This window comes from Artemia sp. Qi Xiang Cuo, chromosome 12 (assembly GCF_049724085.1).
Source record: "Artemia sp. Qi Xiang Cuo chromosome 12, ASM4972408v1, whole genome shotgun sequence".
Classification (NCBI taxonomy): Eukaryota; Metazoa; Arthropoda; class Branchiopoda; order Anostraca; family Artemiidae; genus Artemia; species Artemia sp. Qi Xiang Cuo.
Window position 1 is genome coordinate 45,642,082 of NC_142805.1, and position 16,838 is coordinate 45,658,919.

Here is a 16,838-nt window from a genome sequence, read left to right on the forward strand (position 1 = left end):
CCCCTATTCTTCTCCCCCCCCAAAAAACAAAATCCTTGATCCGCACCGGTCCTGATTGAATAACAAGGAAAATCACTTTTCTAAACAGTTTTACTCTTAATTTTTATATTAACATTATATTTAAACTACACACCGAAGTCCATCAGAGACAAAATTTCCCCCCCCCCTTCGGTCGTAAATTATAACCTGACTTGGTCTATATAGGGGGGGGGGCGGTAATTAATTCATGAGAGTAATGATTATTATATTTGTAATCAGCATAAAAAAAGGCATAAAAAGCATAAAAAAGAGCATTAAAGAGCATAATTTACTTAATTAACTCAAGATTACGTTAATTAAACTTACTCCTGATGCAAATTTATCAGATCAACCTACGTTGCACCCCGTAATTTTTTTAAAGAATCCAACTATTTTGACCCCCCCCCCAAAAAAAATTCTTGATCCGCACCTGCCCACATTGAATAACAAGGATAATCACTTTTCTCAATAATTCCAATCTGAATTATTATCTTCTCTGAAAATCAAATTTAAATAAAAAATTTCTTATATTAATAAACCTTTTACAATTTAATGTTTTGTTTGCCATCATGAATCATGAATTTGCCAAAACATGAATTAGCAGGTTCTGCCTATAGGCCTAGCAACAAGGGGACAAAAACCCGTTTCATGAAGTTTGACAAAAGCGATAACAAGAAATCAATGAACGGAACAAAGCAATATTGCGTAATAACTATATACATGAGCGATTCCTATATGTCCGTCTATAGGAAGATTTGACACTTCTTAGTAAATTTAAAAATAGGAAGCAAAGTACAATCGAAACTATTTGAATTAGTAACCTACTTGTTCACAAAAGAAACAGGATTTTAACTGTACAAAAATTAAGTTTCTAGGTGGTATAATACAGTAATTAGAGTAGTTTAAATGTCAAAAAGTTTTTAAAATGATTAATGCATCACAGGTGACGGGAATTGGAGACTTTTGTCCGTGAATAGGATGATGATTCATTCCTATCAAAGATTCTGTCCGAGAATAGGCAGGTGGCCGACTACTGGGTGTCTTACCCTATAGGATGAAATGTAAGCTAAAACAACTAGTAATGTGCAGTAATTTACCATTATATAGAGGGGGAAAGGAGTGGAGTTAGGTACTTCAAAGTACCTTCCTGGGACATACCTTAGCATGTAGATCCATCCCTGAAAGTTTCATTTTCCTAACCCAACCCCTTTCCAAGATAGCCAAAAGTAACTAAAGTAGAATTTTACCTTATTGAATTATAAAAGAGCAAAAAAGGCATCAAATGACATTTTCACTTTCATCTCAGCTAAATTATATGACCCACTCCCTATCCATTTACAGTAATTTCTCTCACAAACAATTATTGAATTATGAAAGAGGTTAAGAAACAGCATCAAGTAATGTATTTGCTTCCATACTAGGCACATTATATTGAAAACGGCAAATTCCCTTTAACAAAGAATATAACAATACTAATCTAGTTTTATTAGGACAGGCATAGGCCTATTTCCTCTTAATAGGCTAAAAGAAAATCTAGAACAATACTTTGGATAATTAACCCTTTTTCGCTAAGAGCCGCCTGAGAAAAAAACACATTCTTACTTTTGTGTCTATATTAGGTCCTTCTTTATAGCCAATTTGCTTTTTGATTCTTTGTATAAAGGCTGGCTCAGAAGGTTTAGAAAAACCTATATTATTGCGTTTCGACATCTTTGAATTTGCTGCTTGTAAATATCAGTGTTGCTATGTTTGCATTAGGTAGCTCTTGTTTGTTATGACACCACTGTATTTCAAACGCAGTGAGATTAAATGATTTGCCATGGGGTCTCAATTGCCTCTTATTTTAAGGATTTTATATACAAGTGTTCCTTTTTTAATCCTAATATTCATATGGTGTAACGAAATCTATGAAGCATTTCGAGTAGCTGTGTTTGTTTTGCCATTCTATCAAGATTCCTATGATTTTATTGTTGGTGAGACTTCTACGTCAGCCTAGGCATTATGATCTCACATAACCATTTCATTATGTGTACACTTAGCAGAGTTTTAATTATGCCTAGTTTAGGTGTATTTTGCTATCTAGATGAGTAGTTGAGCCATGTGAAAGTAATTCTCAGGTAGCCTATTCATCCAAGATTCTGGTAAGTTGTGCACTCAATCATACAGATATTAAATTGCAGACTGGGTAAGATTCTACTTTAGCTACTTTTGGCTATCTTGGGAAGCGGTTAGGTTAGGGAATGAAGCTTTCAGGGATGGGTCTATAGGCTAAAGTGTGGGTAAAGTTCTACAAAATCATATTATTGAGTTAGGAATAAAGTGAATATACCATTCAATGCCCTCTTTTATGCTGATTACGAATATAATAAGCATTTATATCGGAAATGGTTTTCAGCCCCCCCCCCCTATTTAGGCTGTACCTAACCTAACCCAAACTAACCTAACCCTGAATTGGCCTATATAGGGGGGGCTGAAATTCATTTCCAATAGAAATGCTTATTATATTTGTAATCAGCACAAAAAAGGCATTGAATGGTGTATTCACTTTAGTCCTAACCACAGTAGACAGAATATACCCAGTAAGCTTATTGCAGATCATTTCTGGTCTTCCTGAACAAAAAGCTCCTCCCACTTATTTCTGTTTCAATGCACTCTGCACTCCTTCCCACTTGTACTCCTTCCCACTTGTTTCAATGCACTTTGATGGAAACAGACGGAAACAGACTAACCTGCATTCCCGCTAATCTGACTTTGCCTATGTTTATATCTGCAAAAACGTTCTCCGGAGCACTCGCACCCCGGTCCGGGTTTTTATAATGGGTGAGATAGAGAATGATCATACTGCTAATTATATGAACTGTGGTCCTAACTCAATTATGTGATTTCATAGAACTTTACCAAAGTGTGTCCCAGGAATGTATTTTGAAGTACCTACCTCCACTCCTCCCTTTAGAGGGTCCTGACCTTTGATGAACTTTGAAAGTCTGTGTGTCATAAAAGTGAAGCCTTACAAAATAGATCTTCTGCTTAAATGAAGCACAACAAAATTATTGTCAGCTTCACAACTTTGCTTGATCCCAATTTATAAGATTTTAAAGATATGCCAATACACCTGGATTTAGAAAAAAAATATTGATATGGCTTAAAATTCTGTTCAAATAGCAGGAATTGCCTTTTCAGAACTAAATCCAAAGAAAAAAAAACTGATAACTAAAAATTAAGGTAAAATGTTGTTATGTCAAAATTTCAATAGGCTAGGTATAGTCCTGTGATGTAGGCAAATTTCACCCTCTAGAGAGAGAAAGAGTAGAGGTAGGTACTTTGGTAATGTTCTAAAGTATGAGAAACACATTCAAATGCCTATTGCCTGGTAATTTGCCATCTGATGCTTTATAACAATGGGTTTCTCACTCTGGGAACTATATTTAAACTTTAGTTTTTTGGTGTTTAGGGGGAAAAAGGTACCTAGGTTAGGTTACATGTTTAACATATGCTATGCTTTACCCTCACCTCCCTAATGTGCAAATATATATTACTTATTTATTTTATTCAATAAAAAAGGAAGCCATAGGCTTGTTGCAAAACAAACACAAGAAATGACAGCTCAAACAGCAACACTGCTAAACACAAAAAAAAAGAGTAAAAGTATTCATCAGTAAAAAACAACTATAATACAGAAACTATTTTTCATAGAACTCAGTTTCAACAAGAGCACTCTTAAATGATTATACTACTTGTGCAGAAACTATGGTATCAGGTAAACTATTCCAAAGTTTTGTTGCATGGTTAACAAAGCTACATTGACGTATTTTCTTGTGCACTTGTGGCTGATACAATTTATACAAGTTTTGTCAAGGGGCTGAGTAATGACTAAGTTTGAAGAAATCAGCCCAGTCCAGATTATCAACACCCTTCATTATATGGAACATATTGATCAGGTTAATCCTATCCCATCAAAAGTCCAGAGAAAGAAGTCCTAAACACTCCAGTCAATGCTGATATGGTAAATGGCTCAAATTTTGCACAAACTTTGCTTTGGCCAAAATTTGTTTCTAAACTATTATATTTTTATCCTATTTTGTTTTATTTCATTAGCATTAACCAAACTTCACTTTTTGCATGTTTCCCACATTTTAGAACAGTACCAGTACTTCAAAAATACCTTCCTGGGACATACTTTAGCCTATAGACCCATCTTTAAAGGTTTCATTTTCCTAACCTAACCCTTTTATAAGATAGCCAAAGGTAGCTAAAGTAGAAATTTACTGCAGACTGAAAAGACAATTGGTTTAATATCTAAACTAGAAGACATGGCTGTATTGATGTAACAAAGAAATACATTGTCTGGGCTAGGGCTTTGCTATAGGCTACATGAGACATCAGGTGGAAGGGGGGTTGCATTCGCAAGTTAATTCATACATTCAGAAAAGCCATAGCCTACTAAAAGAAGTCAACTTGATTCACCTTGTTCCTATATTAGCTATGGAAACTCATATAGACCTGGCATAGGCCCTATATTAACCACCCTTTGATATAGCTTAAAGTTCTACTGTAATAACAGGAATAACATTTTCAAAACCAAAGACAATCAAACTAAACTGGTGAGTTTAGAATTTGGCAATTTAGAAGATGCATAGAATAATTTTAGTAAAATAATTTGTGAAGTTGCTGATGGTGTCTCAGGGAAGAAAGCTAGGAGCACAGCTAGGAATCTTAGTGAAAAGGAAGAAATTTGGCATCACAACAGCAACTCTATAAGAAAATTAAAACAAATTTTCTTGTGAATTATTATCGCTTCTAATCAGCAGTTATACCAAACCAATCCTGCTCAACTCATCCTCAGGGCTATACTGTGGTGTTCTCCTCCCCATAGTATAGTGCAGACGGTTTGATATCATTCCATTTTCCTTTCTTGCTTTAGTTTTGTTTTTCTCTGTTCAAAGCTTTTTCCAATAGGCAATGTTTAGAAGTCCTCCAAAAAAAAATGTCCCCCCAGATCCCAAATCAAATTCCAGTGAATGTGCCATAGTGAAAGATACCCATCTTGGCTGGTCAAGCACACTTTCTCAAAGTTCAAATGATAGCTCCAATTCAGAGACTAGGACAATGATAAGTGTAGGGGCTAATGTAACCATAAATGATGATAATGGGTTTCAAGAGGTCCTATCTAGAATCTTTAAAAAAAGGAAAAAAATCTCCCCAATTAAAAGCATTTCTCCTCTCCCTGCCCAAGATCCTACCTCCAAAAACTTAGGAATTTACCTTAAAATTACTCCCACTACCCCCTTTGAAATAAAAATGATAACTGCAATAAGAGTTGCAATTTTTAAACTGCTAAAATCAATGTTCTCTCTTAACATTAACCGTGATGGATCTCTGCTAATAGCTGTAGAAGATCAGAAATCAGCAGATACAGTAATTAACCTTAAATCCCTTCTGAATACCCCAATTATTGCATCTAATTGGAACCCAAAACAATCACCAACAAAAATAGTAGTTTATAATGTTCCCCCAGAGATATCTACTCAGGAGTTAAAAGAAGGCCTTTCAGATAGGGCTGGAAACACAATCCCAGTTGAGGATGTTACCCAACTTGGAAAACCCAACTCTAATGGCCTAAAAACTAGTAGATCCTTCTTATTCACACTGTAGGATAAAATTGATATCCCAGAAAAATTATTACTATTTGGGCAAATCAAACCACACAAGGAATACAAACATAAGCCTATTCAGTGTCAGAAGTGTTTCAAACTGGGACACACAACAAACAAATGCAATGAAATTCTCCAAGAGTGTAGTAATTGTAAATCTTTCCATCATAAAGAGCTGACAACTTGCAACAACTCTCAGCCTACATGCATCAATTGCAAAGGCCCACATGAATCTACAAATAAATCATTATGCCCTGCATACAAGAAAAGAGCTCTAACACTCCAAATATCAACAGAGAAGGCCATCCCATACCCCTTTGCAGCAATGGAAGCAAATGCTGCCCAACGATACCAAATAAAGCCGGTAATGAAACCAACCAAAACCCCCAAGTCAAATGCCCCCAATGCATCAAGCACCCCATATAAAACACCATCTTCTAAGCCCCCGAGCTCAAATCCCTATCAGAAGCAATCACCAAGCCAACAAGCCTCCTTGTCCGGTGAGATGAGGCCAGCCTGGCCCTCCCTCCCAAGAAGAAACACACCAGAAACACTACCAGGAATTAATCCTTTAACCAACAAACAGGATACACTACCAAAAATGCAATCCCCAAATATATGCTTATTCATTCTAAACTGTAATGCAGTTCAGGCCATGAACATACATCAACTACAGAAAACAAAAATTATTGCAGAATTGGTAAAAATTTACATCCCAGATGATATGCTCATTCAAGCAAAAAAAGATCTTGCTTTACTCTTAACAAAGATGAACATTGATACAAATTCATATGAAGAATAAATCAACAACACAACATTTATCAATACTCCAATGGAATGTAAGATCACTCACAGAAAATAAGCTAAATGAACTAACATCATTTATGAATAATAATTCAATTAATATTGCTTGCCTCCAAGAAACTCATTTAACCCAAAATCAACAAATTCAGTCTCTGGGATATACTATCCTGAGAAAGGATAGATCTTCAGAGAGAAAAGGAGGTGGTGTAGCTTTATTAGTTAATAATAATATAAAATTTTGTGGCATCAATTTTCCAGATTTTGAAAAGGATGTTGATGTAATTGGTATAAGTGTTTGGCTGAATAATTTAAAAACCTACATAATAAGCTTTTATAACCCTAATGGCCAAACTAAAGATGCCAAGGATTTCTTTAATTATATAAATAATTCTAATATGTTAAAAAATATCATTATTTGTGGAGATTTCAATGCCCACAGCCTTTTGTGGGGGAATAAACCAGCAAATAAAGCTGGTAAATTTATTGAGCATATGACTTCAAATAATAATGAATTAGTTGTTGCTACCCCTCCAAACCTGAATACTTATTTCAACCCCAAAACTGGCAATTTCTCCACAATTGACCTACAAATTGTGTCTTTAAATTTTTTGAACAAAATTTACATAAATAAAATTGATAGTCTATGTACAGACCACTTTGCTATAGTTTGCTCCCTAAATGAACCTGCTGAAACTTTATCTTATACATCCAAATATATCAACACTAAAGCAAATTGGTCTATTTTCCAAAATAAGCTAAATGATGAAATTACAAGTTTCACCCAAAGTTCATGCATTTCTAAGATAACAGTTGACACACATGCTGAAGCATTGACATCTTTACTAATAAATACAGCTAATCATGCTATCCTCAGGACAACACCTAAGAAAACATTCCCTAAACAAATTCCTAAAGCATGGTGGACAAATGAGTGCCTAAATAATTGGAGGATAAAAAAGGCAGCTAGGACCGAATTCATAAAAAAACCAACACCTACTACATATTTAAAAAAATTACAAGCAGAATCTAATCTAAAAAGGACTATAATAGATGCTAAATATAAATACTGGAATAATTTTGCAAATAATCTCTCCAGAGAAACAAATGAGCCAATTATACATAAAGTCATAAGCCACATATGTGGGAAAAAGACTTCTCCCAACCCACTCCTGTATGAGCTTATACATAATAATACCCATTATGACAATGATAATGAAAAGGCTAACCTATTTGCAACTCTTTTAGTTAATAAAATATCAAATAATCAAAGCAAGCTGTCCACAATTCCTATGAACCCTAGTTACCAACAACGCACCGGGATCCGAGTACATAACTAATCCATTTTCAATCCAGGAATTGAATAATGCAATACATCATATTAGGTCCAAAACTAGCAGTAGCTATGACAATATACACCCTACATGGATAAAGAATCTCACACCTTCACACAAACAAGAACGGCTAAATTATTATAATCACGCTTGGGCATCTTCTAGGTTCCCCAATATATGGAAATGTTCGTCCCTCCTACCAATCCTAAAGAAAAATAAACCAAAAGATAACCATGAGTCTTATAGGCCCATAATGATTGCGACTGTGTTGGATAAAATAATGGAGAAAATGATCTATCACAGACTCCTCTGGCTTGTTGAGAAAAATAACATGATCCCACACACTCAAACTGGATTCAGGAAATACCACTCCTCAACACATGCTTTCATTTTGCTAACAAATGCAATAAATGAATCTTTCTCAAAAAATAATATCCTAGTGGCAGCTTTCCTAGATTTTGAAGGAGCTTATGACAATGTGAACCACCAAATCCTTTTAAATAAAATTGCAAACCTTGGAGTACCCCCTAAGCTAGTATCCTTTATTAAATCCTTCATAGAAGTGCGAAGTTTCATCGTTTGTGTTGGTTCAGCCTCTTCACCCCAAAAGACAATATCCAAAGACCTACCTCAGGGAGCAGTCCTCAGTTGCCTCCTTTTTGCCCTATATCTCTGGGACATGAACCTACCCCACACGAATCTACAATATGCTGATGATCTGGTGCTATGGTCATCTGGCAACACCTTTCAGATAGCACAGTCAAATCTGCAAAAGTCACTTTTCCAGTTTGAAAAATTCTCTCAACATTCAGATTTACCCATTGCACCCACCAAGTCAAAAATAATCCAATTTCACCGGAAGCGAAACCATGTTAATGCAAAACTAACTCTAAATAAAACAACTATTCCAGAAGATAATAATATTAATTACCTAGGTCTCATGCTTGACCAAAAACTAAATTTCCACCTCCACATTTCAAACACAATAAAAAAATGTTATAGAAAAGCAAATATACTAAAAAGACTTCTTTCCACACCCTGGGGTTGTAAGGAGAAAACCTAACTCCAGTTTTATAAATCACATATAAGACCCCAAATTGACTATGGGCTCAGCGTATATAGTGTACGTGCAAAGGGCATGATGCAAAAAATTTTAAACGACATAAGATTATACAAGACGTCTCATATTTGGTCTTAGGAAACCCAGAAGCACCAAGTTTCTGCTTAAGGAAAGTAGATTAATAACAATAAGAGTCAGACGTAGGTGTCTCTTGATAAGACATCTTACAAAAATTGAATCAAATAGCTCACACACATTACATAATTGGTTAAGAAATCCAGCCATGTATAGAGGTATTGCAGATTAGTATGCCAATATTCAAAAGAAGTTCCCTGTACCAGCAAAGTCTATTGCACCTACTTTCCCCCAATCCCCTCCATGGAATTGGTCATTTCCCATAATAAATACTGAATTTTCAAAATGGAATAAAGATTTAACCCCCATTGCTTTTGTCCAGAAAAAATTTGCAGAACTTAATACAATTACATATAAAAATCACTTCCAAATATTTGTTGATGGGTCAAAAATGGATGAGAAGGTTGCAAGTGGTGTTTTCCTTCCTCACCTGAAAATTGCAATGGGCGAGAGATTATTTAATAATTTATCTATAATGTCTGCTGAGTTAAATGCCATAATCATGGCATTAGAACACCTTAAGCAAAACCAACCTTTGATTGAAAATTCGAATAATATTATCATCTATTCCGACTCTTTATCAAGCCTTGAGTTGCTGGCCTCAGCTCCTCAATATAAGTTGGACATTGACACTTATCATTGTCTCAGTATTATTGATAATCTTGCTTCAAGTGGCATAAAAACTTACTTTCAGTACATTCCTAGCCACTCTGGCATAAGTGGTAATCATCAGGTTGATGAAATAGCAAAAAATGCTATAAATATTGACCAGCCAAGTGGGAGACCAATCCCAATTAGAGATATTTACCGATGGAGGCTATCAGATATTAATTTTAATAAGATTAATCCTATCCTTTCCCCCTTTCCCAATAAGTATCTTTCTAAAATTTATCATAGAATTCGTTCTGGAACAAATGGACTAAATTTCCTTGCATTCTCATATAAGCTTTCTAATTCAAGTGGCTCAATTCCCCTGTCCCCTCTTTGCAGGCATTGTAATATGAATAATGAAACAATTGACCATTGCCTATTTGAATGTAATATGCTGACGTCTGCACAACATACCTTGCTTTGTAAACTGTTAAAATACTTCAAACACCACAAAATCCCACTATCAGCCAAGAGCCTAGCCAACTATACCTGCACACAGAGCATAGAAATCGAGATCTATCATCTTATATTTGAACTCCTAGAGTCAAAAGATCTGCTGAAAGATATCTGAATATATCGAATAAATATGAGGCAATCAAGCCAGTAGCTCTGTAGCCCACAGAGTGAAGCAAAAGGAAAAGGGCTAAATAGTTTTACTGAAAAGCCCGCCTGCTGTTAAATAGAAGAAGAAAGAAGAAGAAAAGGCTTCTATTATGTTATTATTTATTGATAAAAAAAATATTATGCTTAATAGAGATAAGGGGCTTGTACAAGAATTATCTTAGTGATAGATCATATAAAAATTAACTTGAAGATCTTTCTTTTTGAAAAGAAATAAAAAAGATCTTTCTTTTTCAAAAGGGGATAAAACCTGTAAAGATATAAAATTGAATGATCACAAAAGTAGGGGAGAGTGGTATATATCAGGACAGTTTTTCAAAAATATAGAGAATCACTAAAGAACTGTTTTATAGACCAATTCAAAGTCCTAAATCAGGAAAATAGAGTGTGATTTTTTCAGATTTTTCAACTGAAGGAAAAAAGGGGTAAGTTGTCGCATGTACCAGTCATCCCATTAAATACCAGGGGGTGATACATACAGGTACCAGGGATGGTATACAGTGGTTTGTGATTCAAACCATTCATTTATTAGCAAAAAAGGAGCACTTGTATAATATATGCCCTACCTTCCAAGTTGTTCATTCATTGACATATTATACTGCTTCTGCTATGCTAGCTTCAAAAGTAAACAACATTTCTGAAAGATAGATTTATTGACATCAGAACTTGTTTGCTCTTAAATCTGAACTCTTCAAATTCTGAAAAAGTTAACAATGCATCAACCTCTGCTACACACAATTTGCAAAATATAAAGCTAATATATGCTGTAGTACTAAAAAATTGCCCACAAGATATCAGGCATCCTCATGACCACAAACAGTTGATTGACAGCATATGCCAAGAAGCTTCAAATGACATTACAGATCTTAAGCAACCAAATAGGCAAACAACTAGAAAATTATTGTGTGCTCCAAATCAGTAGCTAACAAAATAGTTGAGAGTATGAAAGCCACTCAGCCATCTATAAGTGCCTCTATGAAAGAATCATTCTTTGCAGCCATCATTAAGCAAGTCTGCCAATCCTTAGGCTTTTCTGACCTTCTGGAACTAATCCCCAAAAGCACCAATATAAGCTTGTGTGGCACTTCCTGCACCTTTAAAACGCATTTCAAGACTTGTTAGTGACCTTGAATTTTTTCTAAAAGAATCAGTGTGCATCAGTTATGAATGTCTACCTTTTCATGCATTTCCATTTCTTCCCTGTCAGTGCTCTAAGTGTCCCAAGGTAGGTCATATGATATTACAATGAATTCCAAATAAGGCATCTCAGGAATATCCCAAGAACGACTGAGGGTATTATGTTCAAACTTTCAGGGCTACTCCGGTTCTTAAAATTTAACCAAATCAAAATAGCGTAAGTGTATCCAAGCTATCAAAGAAAGTAAACAGAATTTTTTTTGCTAATGGTATCAAGTTTTCTATTTCAGATCAACTAAAGGAGGTATGAAACTAAATTAAACACGGCACTACTATTTGTTTCCAGATTCTCAAAAGGGTGTATGTTGTTAAAAATTGCTGAAATTTTTTCTCCAGCATACAAAGAGCAGGCCAAACTATAAAGTCTTAAAAAACAGAAAGATTTGAAGAATTATTTTCTTTTTCCCTGAAAAGACTATGTCAATATAAAACAAACAGAAATTAATTAAAAAAAACTTTGCTGAAAAAAATTATTCTTTAAATCTTTGCACCTTGCTGAAAAAAATATAAATGAATGTGCATTGTTAGTTTAATATACATATACTGATATTTAGTAATCAAAATGTTAATATTATTTGATTTATTAAAGTTATAAAAGTAAAAACATTTATATTTTTTCAGTAAAGTGCAAGTTATGCTCTGGCCTTGAGAAGACATAGGGCTTGTGAGCCCTACTCTTGTTAATTTCTTCTCGTTTTGAGTTTGAATCGGTTATTTATTGTATTTTCTGTTCGTTTCGGGTTTCATTTATTTATCGATATTGATTTGTGGTAGTTTCACGCTTGGTAGATTATTTGATTTTATTTTTGCTCATTTTTGGTTTAATGGAGTTCTTTACTTTTCTTTGAAAAACTTATTTTGTGGAAAAAGTTTTTTTTAACTAATACACTCATAACTTGTACGAGGCATGTATTTTAAGTAAGTACCGTTTTGGAATTAAAAAAAGACGTACAAAGATATTGCAATAATTTTATTTTTACATGAAAGCCTATACCTTAATCTACTTTTCTAATTAATTTATGTGAATATTGAGGCACTTGTCATAACGTGGCACCAGTTTTTCAATACCCTCCTTATTAAATTCTGCCGCCTGATTTGTATCACAACTGTTTTGAGTTCGTTATCGTCTTGAAGACGCTGACCATCCAGGCGTTTCTTCAAGTGCAGGAAAAAATGGTAGTCGCTGGGCACCAGATCAGGGCTGTATGGTGGATGATCTAGAGTTTCCCATTGAAAAGATTTGATGAGATCTTTGGTCCGATTAGCCACATGTGGACGGGCACTGTCATGCAGCAAAACGACCCCCTTACTCAACTTACCACGTCTTTTGTTCTGGATTGCACGACGCAAATTGTTCAATGTCTCACAATAAGACGCTGCATTGATTGTCTCATTACGAGGCAGAAACTCCACTAGCAATACTCCTTTTTTGTCCCAAATGACTGTGCAATATGATTTTCCGGGCAGAAATTGTTTGCTCAAGTTTCACTTTTTTGGGTGATGATGAATGTCGCCATTCCATGGATTGTTGTTTTGATTCTGGTGTGACGAAGGCCACCCATGTCACTCACAATGTTTTTTCCGTAAATTTCACAGATCTCACGATGAATATCGATCAGTTTTACGCCTTTAGCACTAAGAAATCGTATAACAGCCCGTACTTCACAATTGGCGGGATTCATGATTGTTGGAGGCATCTTAAACACTTAGTAAACAATGTATACAATGCAGAATCCGACTGTAATGGCGTCAGTGCGTAGACAAGAGATGTAGGTAACCAGCACGCATGTGCAGAACGCCCACCGTAGCGCTGCGGCGGCGGAATCACACAACGGTACTTACTTAAAAAAGATGCCTTGTATATTACATGCAACAGAAAATTGATAAAGGTACTCAGGGGCACCTTTTCTAGCATTAATCAAAAGAACTTTTTGTACAAAATACATTTTTTCAAAAAAAGTAAATAACTCCATTAAACAAAAATGAATCAAATAATCTATCAAGCATACAACTACCACAAATCAGTATAAAAAACTTAAACCCCAAACAAGCAAAAATTAAAACAAGTCAAACTCGAAACGAGCAGAAATTAATATGAGTAGGGTTCTAAACCCAATGTTTTCTAAAAGCCAGAATATAATTTGTACTTTACTGAAAAAAGTTCAAATTAATATGCATTGTCAGTTTAATGTATATATGCTGATATTTATTCCTTAAAATCTTAATTGATTTTGATTTCTTAATTTTATAAAAGTGAAAAAACTTTAAAGAATGTTTTAGTAAAGTAGAAATTATATTCTGGCTCTTAGAAAGCATAGGGTTTAGAACGCAACTCAAATTAATTTCTGCTTGTTTTGAATTTAACTTATTTTGATTTCTGTTTTGGATTTAATCCATTTATTGATGCGGATTTTTGGTAGTTGTATGCTTGGTAGATTATTTGATTCTTTTTTGTTTATTTTTGGTTTAATGGAGTTCTTTACTTTTTTTTGAAAAACTTATTTCAGACAAAAAGTTTTTTTGATTAATTAACTGGAAAGACCCACCTCCTCATGAAATTGTACTTGGGAATTCAAAGATCTGCCCATCTGACCAAATTGTTTATCTTGGTATTCCCATTGGGAAAGCCATTTCTCATGCTCATCATCTCCTAACAGAACTTATCAAATGCTGCATATCAGCTGCCTATGCTTCCATAGTCTCTGCTAAGCTTTGTTTCAATCGGTGTTGTCTTGCAATGTTGTACAATACTGTTGTTCTCCCCCACATCATCTACATTGTACCCTTCTGGAAGATTCTTACAAATGTTGAGAAATTGAAAATATGCTCCACTTTGTTCTGTTTTGCTAAATACCTACTGCAATATCCAACTTGGACACTCAATTCAAAACTCATTAACTGTCTTCACATAACAGATCCTACTATAGCTGTTGCTAAACTTATGGAGAAAGACAATCACAAGATTTCCAAGACATGCTTGGAGCCGACTTCTTCCACTATAGTTAGCTTGTCATTTTGCTTTTGTTTTGTTGTTTTTTCTCTCTTTCTAGTGCTCTCTCATTTTTTTTTGTACAAACATGGGTTATCAATTAATAATAATAATAATTATAGAAACTGGTTTTGTTAGTTTCTTTCAGCTTAGTGTGAGACATGACAATGAGAAGTGATGGAAAGTATACAATTTGGAAAGAATAGATGGAAAGTATACAATTTGGGCTATAGGCCTCTATTTGCACATTAGGGGGGTGGGAGAAAGTATTTAAATAGTCTGAAGTTAGAAAACAATTATTACTAAATAATTGCACCTAACACATTAGGCACACTATACTTTACCCCCCCCCGCCCCTAATGGCCAAATATATAGCCCAAACTTGTTTCTAAAGTATCATATTTTTATCATACTTTGGTATATTTCATTAAGATTGAGTGTCAGATAAACATATTAGAAGATCATTATGTAGCGCTTATATCATACAAGTACCAAAAAAGGAAAAAAATAACTTGTATTATCATAAAATTTAATTTCAAATAAATAAAATCAAGCACACTTTCACCATAAATTGAATATCAGTTGGTGAGCATAACCTATGAAGACGCCCTGGAAGCAGGGACAGGAACCAGATGTGATAATTTTTTAAGTATATCATCTCTGGGGTAAAAGGTACAAATATTCTTGGTTTGCCCATTTCCATTATGAAGTTTGGCCATACACTTGACATTTAGTTTGACAGTGATCTATTTTTTTTTCATAATACAACCAGGGTAAAATTTTCCCTCATATACACTACCTTTACAAAGATTCATCACCCATGACCATTTTGTCTTCACTGTATGGCTCTTTGAAAAGTTTCTTCTTTGTGTAGGTGTTTGCCTCTTCAGCAACTATCCCATCAACTACATTACTGATTTTTGCTTTCTTTGGTTTTCTTTTCTTTTTTTCCAAGCTGATGTTTGACAGGCATATTAGTAAGGACTTTTGAAGTTGCTTTCTTGTGTCTTTGACCATGTTGGGAAACGTGTGGCTTTGATTTGGGGAATGATCTTACTTGTTCAGGCACAACTGGTTCTTGATTTGAAACAGGAGCAGATAAGCTCTGAGCTTCTTCTTCTTTGTTCACCCCAGCTTCAGGGTATTCAGGCTGACCTAGGACGTTGTTTATAGGACTAAAAGGGACAGGCCCATCAAGATTAGGGCAACAGGCCTGTCAGTGATAAAAGAGGTAGTAAATTCTTCTTCTCTCAAGATTTCAGGATTGTAAAGCCATATTCATGTTTCTCAGAGCCCTTCATGATGTTATTTGGGGTGAACAATAGAGGCAGACTTCATCCAACAAGCAAAGCTATATCATATATTGTCAAAATCTTCCCAGGATGAGACAACTTTATCTGCAGCTTCTATGTATTAACACTTCAAGGGGAAGTACACACTAGCATCAAACAGCTGGAGCTTGTGGCTGCAGGGAGGGGTAATGGTTATGTGTACTGGCAATTGCAGTTATGAGTAGTTGGGGTCATAGTTGCAGCCACAGGCACGAGTGTTTGCAGTTACAAGTAGTCACAAATGGAAACAGTCAAAAGCAATCAAAGTTTGAAATAGTTGCAATAGCAGTAGTACTAATAATATAAGCAGTGTTTTTGGTAGCCCTAATCGTTCTGTTTAATGATTTCAGCTGTTCCTCATATATTGTTGATATGTCCTTTTGAAAACTTGCATACATTGAGTGCATTTTCATTTTGTTCAACCTGCACTCAATATCCCTTGATAGTTGCACCTTAATGCCCTTAGCCATCCCAGATATAAGCTATTGCAGATAAGCCATTTTAACATCCATATTTAGTTATAAATCCCACTCAATACCCTGAATGTTTCAACTTAATACTTTTGTTGGTTCCTAAACTGTCCTAAATTACCCTTATGACAAAGATGGATGGACCAAGTGGGTTTTGATTGAGTTCAACGTTCTCAATAGCATGCTCTGACAGTTCCAGTGTAACCCCTACCCTCCCTTCCTCTTTCCTGGGATATTGCACGTACACCCTTTTGACAAAAAAAAAAACCAACAGAGAGAAAAATCTCAATAAAAAAAAACAAAACAAACAAACAAGACTGTGGCCAGTGGAAAGAAAAGATGAAAATGTAAAACAACGCAGATATTTTGCCTGTATAAAATTTTGCCCTTCCTCTTTCCTGGGATATTGCACATACGCCCTTTTGACAAAAAAAAAAAACAACGGAGAGAAAAATCTCAATAAAAAAAAAAACAACAAACAAGACTGCGGCCAGTGAAAAGAAAATACGAAAATATAAAACAACGCGGATATTTTGCCTGTATAAAACAAGGTGTCTTCAGCACAAGAGAAACACAAGAA

At 34.9% G+C, this 16,838-nt stretch overlaps 2 protein-coding genes across 3 annotated transcripts in view; one reads left to right on the forward strand and one right to left on the reverse strand.

Annotated features, from left to right (window-relative positions):
• Nucleotides 1–1,770, reverse strand: part of LOC148946178 (uncharacterized protein KIAA1143 homolog) — a 40,239-nt gene extending 38,469 nt beyond the window's left edge. Inside the window, exon 1 of the mRNA XM_089098257.1 lies at nt 1,621–1,770. Coding sequence (XP_088954383.1) covers nt 1,621–1,728 — 108 coding nt within the window. The 5' untranslated portion in view covers nt 1,729–1,770. The remainder of the gene's footprint in view (nt 1–1,620) is intronic.
• Nucleotides 1,771–1,804: 34 nt separating this feature from the next.
• The window catches only part of LOC148946179 (glucose dehydrogenase [FAD, quinone]-like), a 104,385-nt gene continuing 89,351 nt past the window's right edge, over nt 1,805–16,838 (forward strand). Inside the window, exon 1 of one of the 2 annotated variants that reach the window (XM_089098255.1) lies at nt 1,805–1,991. In XM_089098255.1, coding sequence (XP_088954381.1) covers nt 1,838–1,991 — 154 coding nt within the window. In that variant the 5' untranslated portion in view covers nt 1,805–1,837. The remainder of the gene's footprint in view (nt 1,992–16,838) is intronic. The other variant, XM_089098254.1, reaches the window with a different exon arrangement.